At 52.8% G+C, this 21624-nt stretch overlaps 1 protein-coding gene across 3 annotated transcripts in view; it reads left to right on the forward strand.

Moving 5' to 3' along the window:
• Positions 1-14267, forward strand: part of Esrrb (estrogen related receptor beta) — a 166328-nt gene extending 152061 nt beyond the window's left edge. For all 3 annotated transcript variants that reach the window (XM_006990303.4, XM_006990302.4, XM_076551131.1), the window contains exons 4-7: positions 147-257; positions 818-979; positions 8978-9247; positions 13264-14267. In XM_006990303.4, the coding sequence (XP_006990365.1) occupies positions 147-257; positions 818-979; positions 8978-9247; positions 13264-13508 (788 nt within the window). In that variant the 3' untranslated portion in view covers positions 13509-14267. The remainder of the gene's footprint in view (positions 1-146; positions 258-817; positions 980-8977; positions 9248-13263) is intronic.
• Positions 14268-21624: the final 7357 nt, after the last annotated feature.

The raw sequence follows: 21624 nt of genomic DNA on the forward strand, positions 1-21624 counted from the left end.
GGCTGTCCCTTCAGATAATGTCTCACCTCCTGGCACAAGGCTGGATGGCCACGAAGCTCTCAGTCAGGGCTACAGTTCCAAAGCAGTGCCTCCTCCCCTGGAGGTTTGGAACAGCTCTTGATACCAACGTCTTTCTCCTCTGACAGGTGTGCGTCTTGACCGAGTGCGTGGAGGGCGCCAGAAGTACAAGCGACGGCTGGACTCGGAGAGCGGCCCCTACCTGAGCTTACAGATTTCCCCACCTGCTAAAAAGCCAAGTGTGTACCAGGCAGCCACCACCCCCCGCCACCCCGCACGCCTGCTCTTCTCAGCCCGGAATACCTGGCACCCTCTGTTATGAATTATTATGGGGAGTGGGGGGGGACCCCTGAGGGTATCCCGCACATGCAGGGAAACACATGCATGGGCAGATGCAGCGTTGGGCTGGTGGGCGACCCACTGGGGCCATTCTGTCCTCCCTCTGGGGGGTGGTGAGTGGTGTGGATCTGAAGACAGCCAACGGTGCCTGGTATTGCCTGGCTTCATCAGAAGGCCTATCCATATGGAATGGCACAGAACTGGCCTCCATGTGAAATAAGAGCCCCAGCACCCAGACCTTGTCCCCACGCATGGCCACTTTTCTAGAACTGCTGTGCCAGGGTGGTCTGTGTGGCGTCCCGTTACAGGAGACATCCCAGCGCCCTTATTGCTGCTGCCAGCAGCTTTGGGACGTCAGGAGACAGACAGATGCCAGCCACGTTTGACCCCCCAGGGCTTCACCCTCGCCCTTCCCCTCTCCCCCGGCATTTACTGTTTGCTCCCTCTTTGCTCATTACAGTGACTAAGATTGTCTCCTATCTACTGGTGGCTGAACCCGACAAGCTGTACGCTATGCCTCCCCCTGGTATGCCTGAGGGAGATATCAAGGCCCTGACCACCCTCTGTGACTTGGCAGATCGGGAGCTTGTAGTCATCATCGGCTGGGCCAAACACATCCCAGGTGAGTCATGGCGGGGTGGGGGCAAGGGTGGTGAGGGGCTCTAGGCTCCCCCAGTCCCGTAGATGCGCCTTTGATGTTTGGTGTCGGGCCCAGCGAAGCCTAGGAGACCTTTGCCACCCCACTTAAGGCCCTTCTCTCTTCTGTGGGATCGAGGGGAGTAGTATTCGGAAGGGTCAGTAATGTCTATGAACTGCCAGGGGCTCATCAGAATTCCCTGCCATCTTATTGGGACCTGTAATAGGGGTAGAGAATTGAAAACATCTGAAGAACAAGTTCCTTGAGCCCACAAGTCAAATCAGCACGCTGTTCCTGAAGTGGAATTAGAGTGGAAAGCGGCTCCCTCCCCCTAGCTGTGGGCAGAGAGAAGGGGTTAGTTAGGGGCAGGGGCCTTGGGAGTTGGGTCAGGTTCAGATTCTAGGCCCAGACGCCGTGTGGCCTGAGCCTGTCACTTGACCTGTGACAGGGGAGTACGAGAACTCGACCTTCGTAGTTACTAAACAGGGTGACGTGAGGCGGTGAGGTCCAGGTGTGGAGTCCATCGTGGGCCGGTGTCACTTGTGAGCTCACCGTGGCCACCTGCTGGAGCTTTCTCTGGTCTCCGTGTTGAGATCTCGAAGCTTCTGGGGCAGGAAGTGTATGTATGCACAGGGTATTTCAGGCCCTCAGGGAGTCTTCACTCTGTGCCCCACTGTGAACCTCCCTTGGTCTGGGTGGACAACGGGAGCCCATCTGATTCCATATTGCACACGCCTGGGGTCTTTCTCTGTACAATTGAAGGTCCTGTCCTGGGCTCCAGCACTGGGTCTCACTGAGTCAGAGATGTGCTGCTGCCTCCGGCAGTGAACCCCTCCTCTTTCTAGCTACATGATGCACGGCTTTGTCTGTCTGTCTATACATGGTTTTTTGTCCGCCGTGGCCCTAAAAGATGACCATAACACACGTGGTACCACAGCAGAGGGGTGCTAACCTGTGAGTGCCAGTGGTTATCGAGGTGATTCAAGCCCCGTGTGAGTGAGACTCGTGTGTGCCCCCCAGGAAGGCACCGGCTGTGGACGGGATGGAGATGCTGTTGCCGACACTAACCTTCGGCACGCCTAGAGGATTCTGAAGTGGTCCCTTGGCACTCTGAGCCTTGGGTGGGTTTGGCCAGGCACCTGGCTAGTGCGTCCTTTGTAAGGAGCTCAGTCTCCTGGGATTACACACTCAGTTTTTAAATCTGCCCTGTGCTGCCTCAGCACAGATGTGGCGTCAGGCCGATGCTTAAGACACCTCAGCCTGGATTGCTCCACTAACCCCAAGCCAAATTGGGCACAGCCACCCCGGCCCAGCCCTCAGATTACTGTTCCGGGTCAGAGAGGTGCAGTGTCAGAGGGATAACTCAGGAGTGTCGCCTGGTGGTCTCCCGGATCAGTACATCTTCCTTTTGTTGGCCTTGCCCTCATAACACCTGGGGGAAAGGAGTGTCCAGGAGACTTGCTCTCCTAGCTCGTATGTTTTTCTTTCACACCTGTGCCAAGTTAGAGGGACAGGTAAGCGGGGTGATTGGTGGGGACATAGGCTTGGAGCCAGACCAGCAGGCCTCCTGTCCCAGATCTGCCTTATGGGGCTTGTGTAAGGTTTTTCTGAGCCTCAGTGTTCCCGTCTGCAAAATGGGAGCGCCAGAAGCCCCCACTAGGAATCCCAGGAGGGCCGTCACTCAAAACTGCCACAGCTGCCATGGTTGTCACAGTTACCAGTAGTGAGTGACACAAGCCCGCTTTGGACCAGTCTTTTCCTCTCCAAAGACTGATTCCTGTGGATGAGAAACAGAGTGAGTGTGGTGTAATCTCACGCCTGTAATCTCAGCACTCCGAAAACAGAGGCAGCGGGCTTGCCGTCAGTTTGAGGCCAGACTGTTGTGCAGAGCAGGTTCTGGGTCAACCAGGCTGCCTAGCAGAAGAGACCCTGTCTCGGGAAACCGGAACCACAAATAGGAAGACGTGAAGTGAGCATCAGGTCCCTTGTTTGTCTTATGCACTGACTTGACTGTTTTGCATAAATATGCACGTTGAATCATTCGGGTAATTAATAAGGGTCTCCTGCCACCGTTTGTAAACCTCGCACTAAGGGCAGGGACAGACCAGGTGTCCTTTTTAAACGTGTATGGCTAGGTGTTCTGCCTGCGTGTAGACCTGTGCACCATGTGCATGCAGTGCCCGAGGAAGCCAGAAGAGGGCGTCAGATCTCCTGGAACTGGAGTCACAAATGATTGTGATCTTCCGTGTGGGTACTGGGAATCTACCCTGCACCCTCTGTAGGAGCAGCAAGTCTCTCCAGCCTTGTGTCTGATACTTTTAAAGTATTGACTTAATCCTACTTCTGATGGAAAACTCATTTGAGGACGGGGCTTACCGAGAGAAAGAAAGCACTTGAAGATTGATTTAGGGGCCTCACATGTTAGAGCCCGCACCAAGACCATGTTGAGTCGTGTTGATTCTGGTCGGGGGCACGCAGAAGGAAGGATTTCAGACTGCCCAGGACTAGAGTTATGCAGCAGTCTTTAGACAGGGGGTTGGCTCGGGCTGCAGTGTCTGCAGCCTGTGGTCTACAACCAGGTGCACAGAGGGTACTTACAGAGTAAGCGCTGGACAGAGGGTCTGTCCCAGCATGTGGCTTAGACAGAGTTGTAGGGGTGCCCTGCCCACTAACCAGAGATGATCTAAGACTCCACCCCATGAAGCTTGAAACCTCCGATAGGTTGCTATGTCTGATATATATATATATATATATATATATATATATATATATATATATATATATATATATAATTTTCATATATATATATTGTAATATCACTGCACTGGAGTTTATTTGTCCTTCTGTGTCTCATGTCTTGGTGTCTATCTGGGGTCATTAGTGAGTGAAAGGAGGACCACCTGAGCATATTGGTGTACTGCATTACCCCGACTGAGGTGGCTTCACGTGACAGACGGTGGGCAGCGTAGACAGCATCGATACACCAGAAAACAGCCTGCTCCATTCCTGTAGGGAGCAGAGTAGAGCAGGGTGGCCCAGACCACAGATAAAGTCGTTCACTTCTGGAATCTTCTACTTCCCATTTCCATACCCAGTTAGTTGACCTTGCATAACTACAACCTCAGAAGAGGGACTACTGCTTATTTTCTGTTTTGGAGACAAGGTGCTACTGTGTAGCAGCCTTGGCTGCCTTCAAAGTCCTAATGATCCTTCTGCCCCGGCCTCTTCAGTGCTGGGATCACAGGCTGATCGGAATAGCAGTTTGCTCAGTTATGGCTTGGGTCACTTGGAGGTTACAGGGCTGGAAATGCAGTTTGAGTTGAACTTTCCAAGTGCTGGGCTTCCTGGAGGGTCAGCCCTAGTAGTCATGAGGGCAGCGACGGCTGGACCGCTTCCTCCCTGTGATCCGGAGACTAGAGCCTTAGCTGCTGGTAGTGCTCAGTCAGTTGCTCCACCCTGGCCAGGAGAGCCTTCACGGGAGTCATCACTAGTGCCCAGCCCAGGGTGCTGTGTGCAGGGGATCCCCAGAGGCCTCTTCAGGAAGACTCTTTGGACAGCCTGCTCCTGGGGAACCGCCGTCTGGCTGGATGAAGGATGAGCTGCCGCGTGACAGCAGCTGTGTCTGAAGTGGCCCCGGATCCTATAATTACATCTCCCTTTATTACCTCTCTAATGGCTCTCCAGGTCGGCAGAGACCATCATAAATTAGCAGATTATGAACTCCACTTGCCACAAATTACCTGCTTTTTTTTTTTCTTTAATTCTAGGAGCTCATGGTGTCGTGGGGGATGGGGCCAGCTGTTACTAGATCCACTGGTGTAGATAACACAGTTTTCCTGGAGCCGTAGAAGGAAGACCTGTGAGCCGGGGGCCCTGGGTTGGCCAGTGCTCCCAGGATGAGCTGCAAGGAGAGCTGGTCAACCTTGCTGGTCCAGAGCCCAGGCCACCAGAGCCTCTTTCAGACCCCTCAGCTGCAGGGAGGGGCCTTGCTGGCCCAGATCCCAGGTGAACGGATGGAGGCCCAGCCCAATTGGAAACACAAGTGGGGGTGTTTTCCCCGAAAGGGGGGGGGGGGGCGCACCAGCTGCTTGGGTTTTAAATAACAGAATCTACTTCTCATGCAAATACCAGAAGTGAACATGAAAACCTCCGCGGCCCCCATGTGAGAGCCTTCTGGGAATTCCCTGTGTGTATACAGCCAGCCACCGTGTGTTCCCTCCCCCACAGGCTCACATTTTAACACTCTGTTCCCCTAATGTCATGTGATGACGTTAAGTATTTCTGTACTTCCTGTGTGCTAAGCAGATCAAGAAGTGTTCTGTGTCCCCCCTGACGTGGTGTCCTCGGTCCCATTTTACGGAGGAGTGTAGATACAGCAGGTCTGAGGCGGCCTGGCCTAGGGTCACCTCCAGTGGTGAGCAGAGTGACTGGTGTGACCAGTTGGCTCTGGAGTCTGCCTCCAGCCTGTGTTTGCACATCCACACAAATAGTTCCCCCTCACGCTTTGTGGCGGTTCGTTTATTAACTGTTGTGTTTATATAATAAGTACATGTATCACAAATTGCATTTCCATCGTTTTTTCTGCCTGGCATACTTTCTGAATGTGATTAACAAATGCCGCGTTTCTCCTCCACCACCCGGTCCTCTCCTGGAGCTAATCATGTCTACTCCTGTTTTTCCCTTCTACTGTTTTTCTCAAGTACTAGAGAGCATTAAAATGGTTTCAGAACTCTATCCAGGACGGAGAAGGCATTCTCTTCCCAGAGGGTGAGCCTGCTACTCAGACGGCACACTCAGTTAGCCCAGAGGTTGAAAGCCTGCCTTTGGAGTGCGCTCTCCCACAGCAGCAAAGAGTTTTCTAAGCGGCTGTCTGCCCCGCCCCCGACCCTTAGAGCAGGCCAGCCTCTTCCATGACCCTTGTGTGGGGTATAAACTCTGAGCAAGTGTTTGAGGTTGCTTTCCTGCCGTGCCAGGGTCAGGCCACGGCATCAGTCTGTCTGTCCTCTGCTGTGGCTACTTATCAGGCTGGGTGAGCAAGAGCCTGGGCAGGAAGGCAAGGGGCCCTGTGTCTGGTGTCTCCACGTTCCAGGCTCTTGGAGATTAGGGCTCGGGAGCATGTCTGCACCCCGGTGAGTGTCCCTTTAGAACACAGGCCCCAGGTCACTTGTGCAGGGTCTCCCCTGGGCTGTCCTTGAGTAACTCTACCATTGCATGGTCTCAGAACCTTCCAGTCACTACAGTTCTTCCTTTCTTTCTCTCTCACTCCCCTCCCTCCCTCCCTTCCTCCCTCCCTCCGTCCCTCTGTCCCTCCCTCCCTCCTTCCTTTCTTCCTTCCTTCCTTCCTTCCTTCCTTCCTTCCTTCCTTCCTTCCTTCCTTCCTTCCTTCCTTCCTCTCTCTCTCTCTCTCTCTCTCTCTCTCTCTCTCTCTCTCTCTCTCTCTCTCTCTCTCTCTTTCTTTCTGTTTTTCGAGACAGGGTTTCTCTGTGTAGCCCTGGCTGTCCAGGAACTCGCTGTACAGACCAGGCTGGCCTCAAACTCAGAGCCCCACCTGCCTCTGCCTCTCAAGTGGTGGGATTAAAGGTGTCCGCCACCATGTTGGTTGATGACATTTAGTGACCTGTGCCATCTTCTCCATGGTACTCCTGGGAGGCTGGGAGTTATGGTTTGAGTAAACCATCGGTCGCCATGGGGCGCCGAGAGGGACGGAAGCCTGCTTGTGACATTCTTGCAGAGATCGTGCCCGAGGGATGAGTCTCGGCAGCCTGTTTGCATCCCCAGAGCCTGGCTGTGCCTCATGCGCCCTTCCCACTGCCTTCCGATTCATTGTCTGTTAATTCCCCCTGTGTGCCGCCTCCATCCTCCTCAGTCTTTCTGTTCCCGTCCATCCCCTCCCAGTGCAGTCTGCTTTCCTCCCCACCCACACCCTCCCATGCTGGCTGATTGGTATCTGCTAATTAATGTCACCAAAGCCTCTCTCCTACTCACGGACCTGATAAGGGAAATTGAATGTCCATTCCTATCTTTTATTACCTCCGGCTTCCTGGGCCCCCACAGGCTGCCACATACCCTCTGTGGTACTGGAGACGTGGGTAGCAGCAGACGTACTTAACCCTTGTGTCCTGTCATGTCCCCCCAAGGAGGTTCAGTCACCAAAGGTCCCCCTAGTTGGTGGGTACAACCTCCTCTGTGATTGGTCACCTCTCTAGAGTCTGGCAGCCAGGTGGTGATCCAAGGCACAGGTTGTATGGACATGTTCAGGGTTCATAATGGCGAGACTTAGAAAATAAAGATGAGGTAATTGGCCTTTAACTTCAGGGGTACCCCCCAAGAGGGAAGGCATTTGTCCTGGGTGGGTAACAGGAAAGATACCCCACTGGCCCTAAGAGATGGGCCATCTAGGAACTGGGCAAGTCCAAAGAGAAGGAAGTAATAATGACTGCACTAATAAAAGGTAATGGCGGCTTCCTCGGTCATCCTGGGCAGGGGGATGGTGGCTCACTGTGCACCACCAGTGGTGTGGGGTCCTCCTCCTTACATGCTCTTTCATCCTCACGACACCCACACATCACAAGCAATGAGTAGGCAGGGATTCGTCCGAAGTTAGCAAATTCTTTCATTAGCAGAATTGCCCAGAAACAGATTTCCTTAATTTCAGTTGCACACAGAACATTGTGCAGATGGCTTGTGGACTCTCTTCTCTCACCCCACCCCAGGCACCGGGAGTTAAAGTTAGGGCCTCACATGCCAGGCAGGCACAGCAACTGCACTGTATTTCCAGCCTGGTTTTGTTTGTTTTGAGACGGGGTCTCGTGTGGTCAAGGCTGGCTTTGCACGCTACATCCTCCTCCCAAGTACTGGTGCCCAGCTATTTCCTTCTCTCAATAAATCTAGCTTGCTCGAGTTAGACTAATCTCCCTGTTTCTGGATGGGCCCCCCTGAGAAGTTAACTGCCTCCTGTTTAGTGGTTATGATGTTTGAAATTAGCAAACTTACTCTTCTCTGTGGCCTTCTCGTAAATCAGGCTGTTAATTGACTTTGCCTAAATCAAGTCCACACACAGTGCAGTCCCAGCATGTCACCATCATCTGGCAGACGCAGACCTTCGTCTCAGCATTAATAAGAGCTTGCGTGTCTGTCGTCATCCATCTGTGTAGCTCACAGCCACTCGGAAGCGTCCTCTGCCCTCCTGCCCATTTCATGGACCGAGAGATCGGGGAGGTGGTCAAGGTTTGCAGAAGTTGCATGGCCTCCCCAAGGTCAGCCCACAGCTGACCATGGGCAGTCAGAGTCAAGCCCAGATCATCTCCCATAGCACATTGGACAAGGCAGTGTCATGATTCTGGAGCCCTCTTAAACCCCATTTCTCTTCACTGGAGGGAGCAGGTAGCGACCATGAGTGCTAGCATCCAGAGCGTATCTTCCGAGTCTTAAGTGACAGTCTAGGCAGCCAGTCTGGACACATGGGCTGACAGGCTGTCTGTCTATGGAGCTTTCCCCTCCCGGCAGCCTCTGCTTTTGGTCACAGGAACTTCTGCCCAGGCCAATGGATAACTGCATCCTCCTCCTTGGCTGGAAACTGTGTTAGAATCAGAATTGTTTTCAAACAGAGAGACTCCCGGGAGGGAGCAGAGTGTTAGAGGCCACCCTCAAATCCTGCTATTAGTTCAGCAGCTCCTTCCATTACATATGCACCTAATTAATCTCCAGATACTGGGAAAGACCTAGAACCAACAAGCATAATGATAGTAACTGTCAACATTGACCCAGCTCTTATGTAAGTCTTTCCCATGAATTCTGGTGTGATTCATTTATCGAGGGGGTGGAAGCAGCATCCCATGGTTCCCCCCACCCCCAGCAGGGTCTGGAGATGCAAGGACACAGTCCCCCCCCTCTTCACCCCCTCTTCCAATCTGCCCTCTAGCAAGCCCCAGGGAAGACCCTGGGCCCATTTCTGATCCTTGTCCTCTTCCCCCGCTTCTGCAGGCTTCTCGAATCTGTCACTCGGGGACCAGATGAGCCTGCTGCAGAGTGCCTGGATGGAGATCCTCATCCTGGGCATCGTGTACCGCTCGCTGCCCTATGATGATAAGCTGGTGTACGCGGAGGACTACATCATGGACGAGGAGCACTCTCGCCTGGCGGGGCTGCTGGAGCTCTACCGCGCCATCCTGCAGCTGGTACGCAGGTACAAGAAGCTCAAGGTCGAGAAGGAGGAGTTTGTGACGCTCAAGGCCCTGGCTCTCGCCAACTCAGGTAATGGTGGCGTGGGACCCTCAGAGGGCTCCAAGGCGTGTGAGGGAGCCTGGCAAGCTCAGGCTGTGGGCGGGGCTGGCTGTGATGGGTATGGGGTGATGGACATTGCTGTCATTGGCGAACACTGTGCGCGTTAGTCCTTGTCTCTTCCTGTGATATAAAAGCAGCTTACAGAAGAAAGGGTTTATTTTTGGCTTAGGGCTCCAGAGGGATAGAGTCCATCACCGGAATGGGGAGAGGCGGCTTGGTGTGGCAGCAGGAAGCAGAGAGGCAGCATTTCATCCACACACAAGGGAGCAGGGGGAGCGAACAGGAAGTGGGATGAGGCTCTAAACCTCAAAGCCGCTCCTCCAGCAAGGCTCCACTTCCCGAAGGTTCCATAACTTCCCCGATACACCACCACCTGGGGACAGGACGCTCACGTACGTGAGCCCGTGGGGACATTTCTCATTTAAGCCGCCCCACACTGCAAGGGCGGCCTGGAGTTGAAAGGATCGTCGTGGAGGCCAGCGCTGGTTTTGTGTTTCCTAGACCTTCTACTTGCGGAAACCAAAGGATGCGGATTCTGAGTCCGGTGCTAAGGGCTGTGTCTGCATCGACCCCTTGAGCATGGTGCTTCCTTCTGAGCCTAGGCGATCATGAGCGTTGCTCACTCCACAGTATAGTTAGACATAATTATGTTGACCACATACCTAGCACACAGTAGTGAGTGCTCAGCTTGCTAAATTGGCTATGACATGATGCACGTTCATTCTTATTATAATCCCATTTTATAGATGGGGAAATTGAGACTGGCAATTTGTCCAGAGTCACACACTGTTTAAAGATGGCAGGGTTAGTCCAGATGGCGTGGCACAGGCCTTTAATCCCAGCACTAAGAAGACTGAGACAGGAGGATCTTGTGAGTTTAAAGCCAGCCTGATCTACATAATGAGTTCCAGGCTAGCCAGGGCTACATTAGTGAGACCCTGTCCTAAAATATATTTTTTTAAAAAAATTAGAAAAAAAAAGTGTCAGAGTTAGGATCCAAGACAAGGTCATCAAATTCTCAGATAACACAGTCTTAGACTGCTCTTTGAACCTTCCCATCACATCACCTGGGTACACAGACATCTAACCTCCCACATGGATGGTTGTCTAGCATTAAAAAGTTTTGAGATTATTCAGTTTCCTAAAATTCCTACAACTTCAGCTAGATTATCCGGGCGAGGCGTTGGGCAATGGAGAGAGAGATCTGTCCACACTTAGAGCCTCTGTCCTTCTGGAGGTCGTCTGCTGGGTGCTAGGGACAGGGAGAAATGCAGGGTCTCTGGGTGGGAGTAGCGCTAGACATGCGCACATACAATCACAACCCTGCTGCAGGGCAGTATGTGGCAGAGTTCCTTGCTCTGGCCTGGGCCAGATGGACCTGAGTTCAAATTCTATCTCTGGGGCTGAAGAGATGGCTTAGCAATTAAGAGCACTGGCTGCTTTTGCAGAGGACCTGGGTTTAGTTCTCAGCACCCACATGGCACCTCACAAACTTCTAATTCCAGCTCCAGAGGATCCAACGCCCTCTTCTGGCCTCCACTGGCACTGCACACACAGACACAGACACAGACACACAGACACACACACACACACACACTGTCCCTGACACTAACAGCATGACCTTGGTTAGCTCTGTCCTTGAGTGGGAGGCCTTCCCAGTACCTCCTTCAAGCACCTGTGAATATTAAAGATCAGCCGAGGATAATGCAGCCCAGTGCCTGGCCTGGAGGAAAGCTCAGTAAATATTGACGATTGTCACCGCTATTATAATATCAGAGGAAATAGTGTTCCCAGCACACAGATGAGGGAAAGCAGGCTCCCAGGTAGAGACATACACACAGGCAGACTGCCGCTTCTCTGTGCGCGCCAAGCTCTCCCTGGAAAGTCTCATATCCGAGGAGTTCCTTGAGTGGCTGACACACTGGGACCATTGGTCACTCTGTGGCTTTGGAGCACATACAGGGACACTGGATGGCTCAGACCCATTACTCCGTAGCACTCCCACCCTCAGCCACATAGGTTTTATTGTTGTGAGCTCCCCAGTCTTACCCCTCTGGTGCCTTTCCTGACGTCATCAATTCCCTCCCCCCCTGTCCCCACCCCCAGTCATTGTCAGCCAATGTGGGCCCCCTGCACAGCACCGCGCAGCAGCAGCAGTCTGCATTAGAACGATGTCATCCCGCGCCTCCCCACCCTCAGCGTGCTCTTTCCACTGTTAATATCTTGCATTAGGTAATTTGCTATAATTAGCAAGCCAATAATGACTGGCATCTCTCTGGGTTTTGAGACTGTTTTACTCTGTAAGCAAAGGCTGGCCTGAGACTGACTGTCTATCCCAGGCTGGCCTAAGACTCCTGGCAATCCTCCTGCCTCAACCTCCTAACTATTGGAATTGCGGGTGAATACCACCCTCCCAGGCAGTGGCCCTTGCTTGCCCCCAGAGACTCCTCACTCCTATATCTTCCATTGGTTTCAAAGATCCTAGTGCCGTGTGGACCAGGAAGGAAGAGCTGTTGGACATGGACCTTGCAGGTCCTTGCCTCAGGGCAGGACAGACACCCAGGAGCCTACAGCACACATTGGATGGAGAAGGGATAGCCAGGAGACCACTGAGGCTTCCTGGCATCAGTACAGGGGCCCCTGGGGCTAAGTAGATGGGGTGACTCAGGGACCTGGCAGAAGAACAGAGCTCATCAGAGGCTGACCCGGCCCCTTGAGAGTATGCCAGCTGTCACTCACCTGCATCCTGGCCATCTCTAGGGCTCTTTGACAGCAGAAAAAAATTCATAGCTATTGATTTTGTAATTAACAGTTTATCAATGCCATTGATACAGACTCGCTGATGGATTGCGAAGACATTGATCCTGCAGTGTTATTTTATTTCATCTTCGGTTGAAAGCACCTGCCAATTGTGGCTCCGTGGGGAGGGTGACAGGATGGGAAATAGGGTCAGAGGTGGCTAGGGTCCAACCCTGCAGGGACTCTGGAGAGTACAGACTGGAAGGGGACCCAGGGGAATCCAGAGCATCACTGGGACCAGCCAGCTGGAGCAGCTGCCCTAGCTGTCTGGTGTCAGGCCACCCAGCATGCTCTGGACTTGCCTGCTCTTTTGAGGAATCCACCAGGTTGGCTCAGCTCCCTGTGTCCACACAGCAAGCTCTGGGGCTGCAGTTCATGGGGGCGGGGGCACACAAGATGGTAACAGAAAGTAGTTCCCCCACAGGACAGGTTCTAGGAGATCCCCTTTGTTCTGCTCAGACCCAGCTCTATCCCAGTGTTTCAGATGGCGAATTCGTGGGCTACATTCTGAGCCAATGCCAGGCAAGCACCCATCACTGAGCTGTATTCCCACTGGCTCCCTCTGTCACCATGTCCCTGGACTCCCTTCACCCCCCCACCCCTCCCCCCAAGCAGCTAGACCTTGATTTCTGCCCCTTTATATCAGATGTTCTGCAGCCAGAGTTGTGAGGTTGGCTGTCCCGCAGATGGGTGATACCCATGGCTCAGCAGATCATAAAGACATGATGGTGCCAGGGGTAACGGTGGTGAGGCTCCTGTGAATGGGCACTTGATTGCTCTATACCCTTACCCTGTATAACCCCCTTAATCCTATGAGATAGGTATGACTAGGAAAATGGTAGATAGAGAAGTTAAGTTACTCGTCCCAAGTCTCACAGCCTGCAAGTGAGAGACGTAAGATTCTAGCTCTGCCGGCCAGGTTCCAGGGTCCCCTGGATACCTCCAGGGTAGCCAACAGATCTGCCCATGTTCAAGCCCTTTCAGGACCCTCCTGGTGGTCTCTCTGGGGACGAGCCCAGTGCCACCATCGGTCCCTTGACTCAGCCCTAAAGTGAAGATCCTTATTCTTCAGCAGTCAGCCTTTGAAGGTAGACCTGCTGCCTGCCGGTCTGGCTTCCACTCCCGACATACCTTCTGCCCCGGGGCAACCAAGCCCTTGCCGACGCCCTCTCATCCTCTGTCTGCAGATTCCATGTACATTGAGGACCTAGAGGCCGTGCAGAAGCTGCAGGACCTGCTGCATGAGGCGCTGCAGGACTACGAGCTGAGCCAGCGCCACGAGGAGCCCCGGAGGACGGGCAAGCTGCTGCTGACGCTGCCCCTGCTGCGGCAGACGGCGGCCAAAGCCGTGCAGCACTTCTACAGTGTGAAACTGCAGGGCAAGGTGCCCATGCACAAACTCTTCCTGGAGATGCTGGAGGCCAAGGTGTGATGGCCCAGCAGCACACGCACGGATGGATGGATGGACGGACACGATCCATGGTGGAGACCTCCACAGCCACCAGCCTCGACTTTCCACACCTGCATCGGGGCTCTGAGCTGTCCCAGAGGAAGGAGGTTTCCTGCTTCCTGGCCATGTGCAGACTCCTGGGGAACAGCCGATGGGGAGACGGGGATGGGAGGGCGGGGGCGGGGGGCTCATCTGTCACCCGCATTTTCTTTGGTATTTTTTCCTTCTCCATGGGCAGTGCTAAGGCTTGGGCCGGGGCTGACTCCCCTTAGGGCTGGAGACCACCAGAGGAAGCACCCCTCCCCACAACCCAAGAGGCAGCGCATCCATTTCCAGACCCCTCCCCATTCAGGACCTGGATGTAACCTGGATGAGCAGAGCTTAGTGTCCAGGACCCAAAAGACTTCCAGTGGGTTCTTCTGGAGGTGTTAGTGTCAGAGAGGACAAGACCCTTGGGGCAGGAGTGTCTCCAAAAGCCCTGCAGACCTTCTCCAGAGGTCTGTGGCTGCTCCTGAGGCTCTGTATCCCCTCAATCCAGCTGGGTCCCTCCCCTTCCACCTTTCCCCTTGTCCTGCTACACCTAGGGTCCAGTTGGTGCTCCTGCCAGCCCCAAGTGGCTACATCCCACCTGCTCCCCCCAGAAGCCCTCCCCTGCTTCCTGCCCCTACCTCAGCCAGCCTAGGTAACTCCGGGGCATGTACCCCCGGAACTCACTGGCTCAGTAAAGAGCTGGGTCCTGTATCCACCGCTCCTATTGCCTCTTCCTCTTCCTCCTCCTCCTCTTCCTCTTGGGCGTGGCCAGTCTAGAGACCTGTGGAATGTTCAGAACCTGGCCCCATCAGAGGGCACTCGGGGGCCCTCATTCAAGGTTAGCATCCTTGGTTGGGGTGTAGGATAGGCCCAGTAGTAGAGGGAAGAAGATGGAATGACATCTTGGAAAGGAAAGAGCTCAGAAGGTCCCCCCACCCCACCCGCTCTCCCGTAACATCAGAAAGGCAAGGCTTTGTGCCACAGGAGGGTAGCCTGTTGACATTTACACCTGGGGTCGTTGGGTGTAGCCCTCCTGGGTCAATGCCTGGCAAGACCCTCTCCCTGAGAGGCTCTGTCTTAATAAACCCCTCAGCCCTGGTACATATACAACGTTTTCCTCTGATTCACCCACTCAAGGGGCAGTCCTGAGCTCTCACTGGCGTTTAGGGGTTGGCAGAGGTGAAGACGTTCATTCTGGGGGTGCCCCAGGCCACACCTATTCGGACCCCTTCCTGCAATGCAGGATTCCCCTTTTCAGGCTTTCTGTCACCTCCAACTGCTACAGGCTCTGCCTCCCTGGTGACATCACTAGGAGCTGAAGGGACTCCAGATTAGAGGCTGGCCACTCCCATGGTTAATGCTAAACTTTTTAAGGAGCGCCTCCCTCTCCCTGTCCCTTTGCCTACAAGGAATTGCATCTCACAGCCACTGGATGAGCGGATGTCCAGGCATCCATGCCTCAGCCTGAGCTCTCGTAGTCCCTGATCCGAGGTAGATAACACTTTTGTACTGAACTGGATTAACCTTTAGGAGCTGGGCTTGGAGATCCTAGCCTCTCTCAGCCACTCCCAGCCACACTGCTGTGTCCCAGAGTTGTGGGAAGAGGGTGTTACCCCAAAAGTGATCCCACCTAGTCCTCAGCACTTCGGCTGCGCCTCCTTCCCATACCAGCAAGGTTATCAATGCCTGCAGCTGGCTGAGCGGACACTGCTTTGGAGCAGTTGAGTGGGCAGTTTTGTGTCCACGGTCTACTGTTGCAACTACCCCCCAAATGGAACCCTGCTGACCCTCCGTCCCTAGATAGAAGCTGTATTTACAAGCCAAGAGAATATACCAGTGACAGTGCAGTGCCCTGTGGGAAAGCAGGGTCACCTGGGCACCTGGAGTCAGAGGGGAGAGCCAGCCCATTCCAAGATTAACCAGATGGGTGACATCTGTTTGGCCAGGGTGCTCAGGGCAGGGAAAGGGGAGATGTCTCTCCATCACCCAGCTCCCTTATTCAGAGCAAAACCGCAGGCTATCATTTCTGGAATGCTCGAAGAGATCACTGTTCACAGTGGTATCCTCAGATACAAGTTATTTCAAACCAAGAAATCAAACCACCAATCTTGGTAGGAGGTTCTGGCTGGGGTCGATTTCATTCCTCTGTCCCCCTACCCTTTCTGAAGGTTCTGGATGGTTTTGTTTTGCCTCCCGGTTTTTTTCCCACACACTGATGACTTTCCAGGGCCCTAACTAAGGATTAAGAGGCTCTCGTTTGGGGGTCCGCAGGGTCAGAGCCTATGCTATCTGCCTGGTCCTTCCTCCAGACTCCACTTCCCATGGGAGCCAGGTGGCCGGCAAGGATGACAGACTTGTGATGAGGAGACCGGAGGGGCCCAGAGTCCAAGCCCGCGGAACAGCACCAAAGAGAAGCGCTATGTGGAGAGATTGCTTTATTTTCTGATAATGATATCGTGGCTGGAATGGCTTAAGATGTATATATTTTTTAACCGGCAGCCCTTGCTGCCGCCTCACCCTTCCTGTATGTAATTCTTGTATGTGTTTCCCCCACAGCCCCACCCCCACCCCATGTAAAATCACATGCCCTGGGGTTCTCCCATCCAGTCCCATGTATCTGGAATCTAATAAATAGGGAAAGCTGTGTTGAGTTTTTCATGCATTGTCTGTTGGAGTACACTGCCCTCTGGACAGCGTCACCCTTAGGACTCACGGTGATAACTGGGGAGGCCAGTGAAGAAGTACACAGTACTTGTGCCTGGGAGGCCTGGGGGACGGGTAACTTGGCTAATGGAAATGTGAGTAGTGCATAGCCTGGCATGCAAGAGACCCTGGGTTCAATCCCTGGCGTTGCAAGACATAAAGGGTAGTCAGCAACAGTTGGGAGGATGGCTTGAGACATCTGTGCCGGTCAGAGAAGCCCCGCTACTTGCTCTCTGCGAGGCACCCCTTTCCACGCGTGCCGGAGAGGTGGGGAATTCGCCCCACGTGGCGCACAGCAGTTGCCTAGGCTGCTTCAGGTCACGACCTGGACTGCGTGATTCCAGGATCCTGGTGCCTTGTTCAAAGAGCTGAAGTGCCCCCAAGCTGCAAAGTCACAAGGAACTTTAGCCAGGAGCAAAGTGACAGCACAGAGCAGAGCGGCTCCCTGAGTGCTCAGAGGCCCCTGGTGACTGCTCAGGACCTCCTTTTACATGCAGGAGGAGGCGGTTGCTAAGGGGCGCGCGAGGTGAGTGGTTCCCTGTTTCCATTGACAGACGTGGATTATGTAAGACTTCACTCACTGCTCATATGCCCGTGATGAATCTGGTTTTAATCATGTGCGTGTTCACCTATACGTAGACATAACATGGTAAATAGGGTATATGCACTCAAAACCGGTTCAGCCTATGTTGGTGCTTGGTCTCTAGTTTCCAGATAGGTCCTGGGACGCGTTTGAATAGTCACTGACCACAAAAGAGGAGTCACTAAGGGGTTGCTAGGGAAGGAACAACTTCTTTATTTGAAATGGGATGTATCTGCAGCTTGTTGGGAGCGGGGAGTGTGGATAGCTTGAGCCAAGCAGAGCCCCGGGCTGGCCTGCCAACACCAGGAGAATCTGGAAGGATTATAACAGGGTGCCTCTTGCTACAAGTTAAAGACATCCCGTCTTAATTGGCTTATGGGGAATTATTCCTACAGAGGGAGGGAGGAGGTGTGTGTGTGTGTGTGTGTGTGTGTGTGTGTGTGTGTGTGTGTGTTCACGGGCACACTCACCGAAGTAGGAGGGACAGGACATCGGATCAGGTTTGATCCAGAGTTGTAAATTCAATGCAATTCCGGTTTGACTTTTTTTTTTTTTTAAAGGAGGTTTATTAGATTGGCTCACGTGACACAGCTGCTGTCACACAGAGGACACTGTCGCTTTGCAGTCCCCAAGGCTGGGTGCCTCATCAGTCCCAAGCTGGCGTGGCCTGGAGGAGCCCTGGGGAGTGGCTCGGCTTTTCTGAATCAATCCTGTTCTGTCTACTTCTTCTTTAACCTCTTTCATGGTATCAAGAGGCTGTGGGCAGGTTGTGGGCTTTTGATTTCATACCCTGGGAGGGAGTGGGGAGAATCTCATTGCAAATGTGAGAAGTGTCTGGGCGTCATCCTGAACCCCAGGGTTTGGGACCTCCTCCTTGAGGAATCACTAGCCATCTGGGGGTGAGTGAATCCCACTCAGTGGCATGCCACTAAGCAACTGCAGAGGAACAGACCCCGTATCTGTGGACAGCTCAGAGCATGGCCAGCCTTCAGTGAGCTACGAAAGCCACCGACAGGGTTCCTACCACAGTCTGTCCTCTAATTCCAGCACACTGGAGCGCACACAACGGATGTCCATGCTGCTTCCTCATGGGCAGGGGGCGTGGGGGGCGGGTGGGGGGGTGGAAGAGGAAGAAGAATCGACCGTAAATATCTCTCTCTCTCTCTCTCTCTCTCTCTCTCTCTCTCTCTCTCTCTCACTCTCTCTCTCTCTCTCTCTCTCTCTCTCACACACACACACACACACACACACACACACACACACACACACACGAGCTGGAAGAGTGGAAGAGTGGGCCTGGCATCTGTGGAGGTGGGCAAGACTTGAGGGGTGGTTCAGGGCCAGGTAGGGGAATCCATGAGAAGTGGAAGGTGTTATTGCTTGTCTAGGGAGACACCATCAGGACAAAGAGTGGTGTGCCAGCTAACTAGGAAATGGCACGAGCTTCCTCGGTAACAGATTCGGCATGAAAGCCTTTGCCGGCTGTAGGTTCCCTTTCCCCCCCCCACTCGCAGCCTCCACTGTGCAGAGACAGGGCCCCTGCCAACCCCACTTCCTGCAAGGTTAGTTACCAGTTAACAAGGTTAGTTACCAGTTAACCAGTCCGAAAGTTCCAACAATAAGTAGCTTGCAAGCTTTAAATAAATGTGTGTGTGTGTGTGTGTGTGTGTTTTGAAGACAGGGTTTCTCAGGCCAGCCTGGAACTCAGAGGTCCACCTGCCTCCCGAGTGCTGGGACTAAAGGCATGCACCTGATTTTAAACAACTTTTATTGCATCATATTGTTATGATCGCTGTATTCATTAGTACCACTTGTACCTTTACCATAGGGGTGTATGTGAGTGAGTGTGTGTGTGTGTGTGTGTGTGTGTGTGTGTGTGTGTGTGTGTGTAGAAAAACAGTATTGAGGAACATGTGTGCATTGGCTACAAGAGGACCGTGATAAAGGTAATTCCTCTTCTGAACCCTGCTTTGTAGAGAAGTAAGGACTCAGTGGCCACCTTGTGTATCATTATTTACCAACAAGAAAAATAAGCCCAAAGGTGTCTTCTAGTAAAGATCTTTCCTGGGAAAATCAGAGCTGTGACTCAGGAACAGTGTGAGTGCCGGGAAGCTCGAAGCTCTCTAGACTCTGTTTTTTATAATTGACTTTCATTTCCTTTAATTTCTTTTTTATTTTATTTTATTGAGACAGGGTCTCTCTACAGAGCCCTGGCTGTCCTGGAACTCACTATATAAACCAGGCTGGCTAGCCATGAACTCATAGAGATCCACCTGCCTCTGCCTCCCCAGTGCTGGGATGAAAGGTGTGTGCTACTGTATCCAGCTTCATTTTTTAAAATTGTATTATTATTATTATTATTATTATTATTATTATTATTATTTTGGGTGCGGGTGTGAGATGTGGGTGTGGGTGTGCATGCTATGGCGTGCACATGGAGATCAGAAGGCAACCTTATGGAATTACCTCAAACTCACAGAGATCCGCCTGCCTCTGCCTCCCGAGTGCTGGGATTAAAGGCGTGCGCCACCACCGCCCGGCTGTGACTTTTTTTTTTTTAACCATCATCCTAAAGGTCCTTGGAGGGGGTGGGGAAGCTTAGATTCATTCAAAGCAAAAGTGATCTCAACCATGCAACGTCCAAGCTCAGTGGTCAAACAGGAGCACACGTCTCCAGACATCCCAGACAGATCAAGAGGGCAGCCCTGGGCGTGCGGCATGGGGGTGGAGATGGCAGAGATTTTGCGATCCTTGAGCGGGGTCTCTTGGGAACTGGCACTAGCTAAGACTCCCCTGCTTTTCTAGTCCCTGGGCTCCAGTGAGGTGGGGACCGGGGAGGGCATCTTCGCATTAGGTACAGAGGAAAGCTGGATTACCCTGGCCTGGCCCTGGTCAGGGGCCTGTGTCCCTGCAATGGGGGAGGGGTAGGAGGCTACTTAGATGAGAGGGACCCCGGTGGGGAAAGTGTTGGCTGGAAGGGAGGGACTTGGACTCTGAGGAAACCTTCCTGGAAGGAGACCAAGCTCCTCCAGCTTCCCCTGGCAATTGCTTTGTTTAATATGCAAAGTACAGCTGTGTTCAGAAGACATCTTAGCATCCATCACCCTATGCAAATTCCGACCCTAGGGAAGAGAAGCCCCTGTAAGTCACTCGATTCCCCTAATCAGGTGTGTGTGGGTGACAGCAGTGAGCCCAAGGAACAGCATAGGGCAGGGCAGGCAACAGCTACCACAGCCAGAGACTAGATAAGGAGAAAAAAAAAAGGGAGAGATTGTCCTGGGTGGATGGGTCTGCAGGTCTGAATCTATGCCCAATGGTCACTTGTACCCCTGGCCCTCTAGGTCTTGGATACAGGATGGAACTGATATTGTAGGCAACTGAAAGGTGAGGGTCTAAATAAGCTGCTGCTGACTGGGACAGTGAGTCAGAAGCCTTCCCTGGGGAGTACAGGGGATGCCCTTTCCCTGCCCAGGGAAAATGGTGAATTTAAGGACCTGGCTGTGGGAAATGGGCACTTCTTCCACCCAAGCCTACTACCATCTGATCCCCAGGCTACAACCTTTGGAGACAAGTGTACATCAGCTTGGGAGCCTCTCCAGATGAAATACACAAGGCTAGTCAACTTTGTTTTAAAGACACTTTATTTCTAATGAATGCGTTTTTGGGGAGTGGGGCACATCCATGTGAGTGCAGTGACCTTGGAGGCCAGAAGAAGGTACAGGCTTCCCCCAGAGCTGTAGCCACTGGCTGCTCACAGCCCAGTGTGGGTGCTGGGAACCAAACTGAGGTCCTTAACTGCTGAACCATCTCTCCAGCCCTGTTTTTGTTTATTGAGACAGGGTCTTGCTGTAGCCAGACTGCCTGCAACTCACTGTTTTTAATTAATTAGATGTGTTTGCGGGTGTGCTCACACACGTGCCATCGTATACATGTGGAGGTCAGAGAGCAACTTATGGGAATCTGTTCCTTCCCTCCACCATATGGAACCCAGGGATTAAATGCAGGTCATCAGGCTTAGCAGCAGGCACCTATACCCCCCGCCCCCAGCGGTCTTGCCAGTCCACAACAAATTAGCCTTGAATTTGCCATTCTCCTGTTTCAGCATCCCGAGAACTAGGATTGCAGGCATGAGCCACCACACCTGATGCGGCTAGTTAACTTGGCATTTCAGGCAAGCCATGAGTGTATTTTTTCCTAAGGTGTATTCTTATGCTGCATGGGCTTATGCTTGGTTTATCTGAAGGTCAAGTTTCACTAGCCTGTAATGATAGTTGCTGTTTCTGAAATGCACTCATTTGGTTTTGCACATGTCTAACTGTTCAGTCATCAAACGGTCTTATTTCCCTCTCTTCCTTCCATTTTCATGTATGTATCCGTTCTTGACACAGAATGCAGCCAGCCAGCCCTCTCCTGAATGGCCCGTCTCAGCTGTCTCTCTTGTAGGATTAACGTGTAGAACGTGCACAGAACCAAAACAGCAAAACTCACCAAGAAATCAAACAAGCTAATCAACACATGGGCTAATGAAATGAACAGATGATTCTCAAAAGATGACATACAGGAGGGGTGGGGACATGACTCAGTGGTTGAGAGCGCTGGCTGTTCTTTGAGCGGACCTGTGTTCAGTTTCCAGTGCACACATGGCGGCTCACAACTATCCAGTCCCCAGGAATCCAATGCCTTCATCTGGCTTCCACTGTCACAGTACACACTACACACACGGTGCACAGACACACATTCGGGCAGACCCACTCACACACACAAAATAACAACAAATAAAAA

The sequence above is a fragment of the Peromyscus maniculatus genome, chromosome 14 (assembly GCF_049852395.1).
Source record: "Peromyscus maniculatus bairdii isolate BWxNUB_F1_BW_parent chromosome 14, HU_Pman_BW_mat_3.1, whole genome shotgun sequence".
NCBI lineage: Eukaryota > Metazoa > Chordata > Mammalia > Rodentia > Cricetidae > Peromyscus > Peromyscus maniculatus.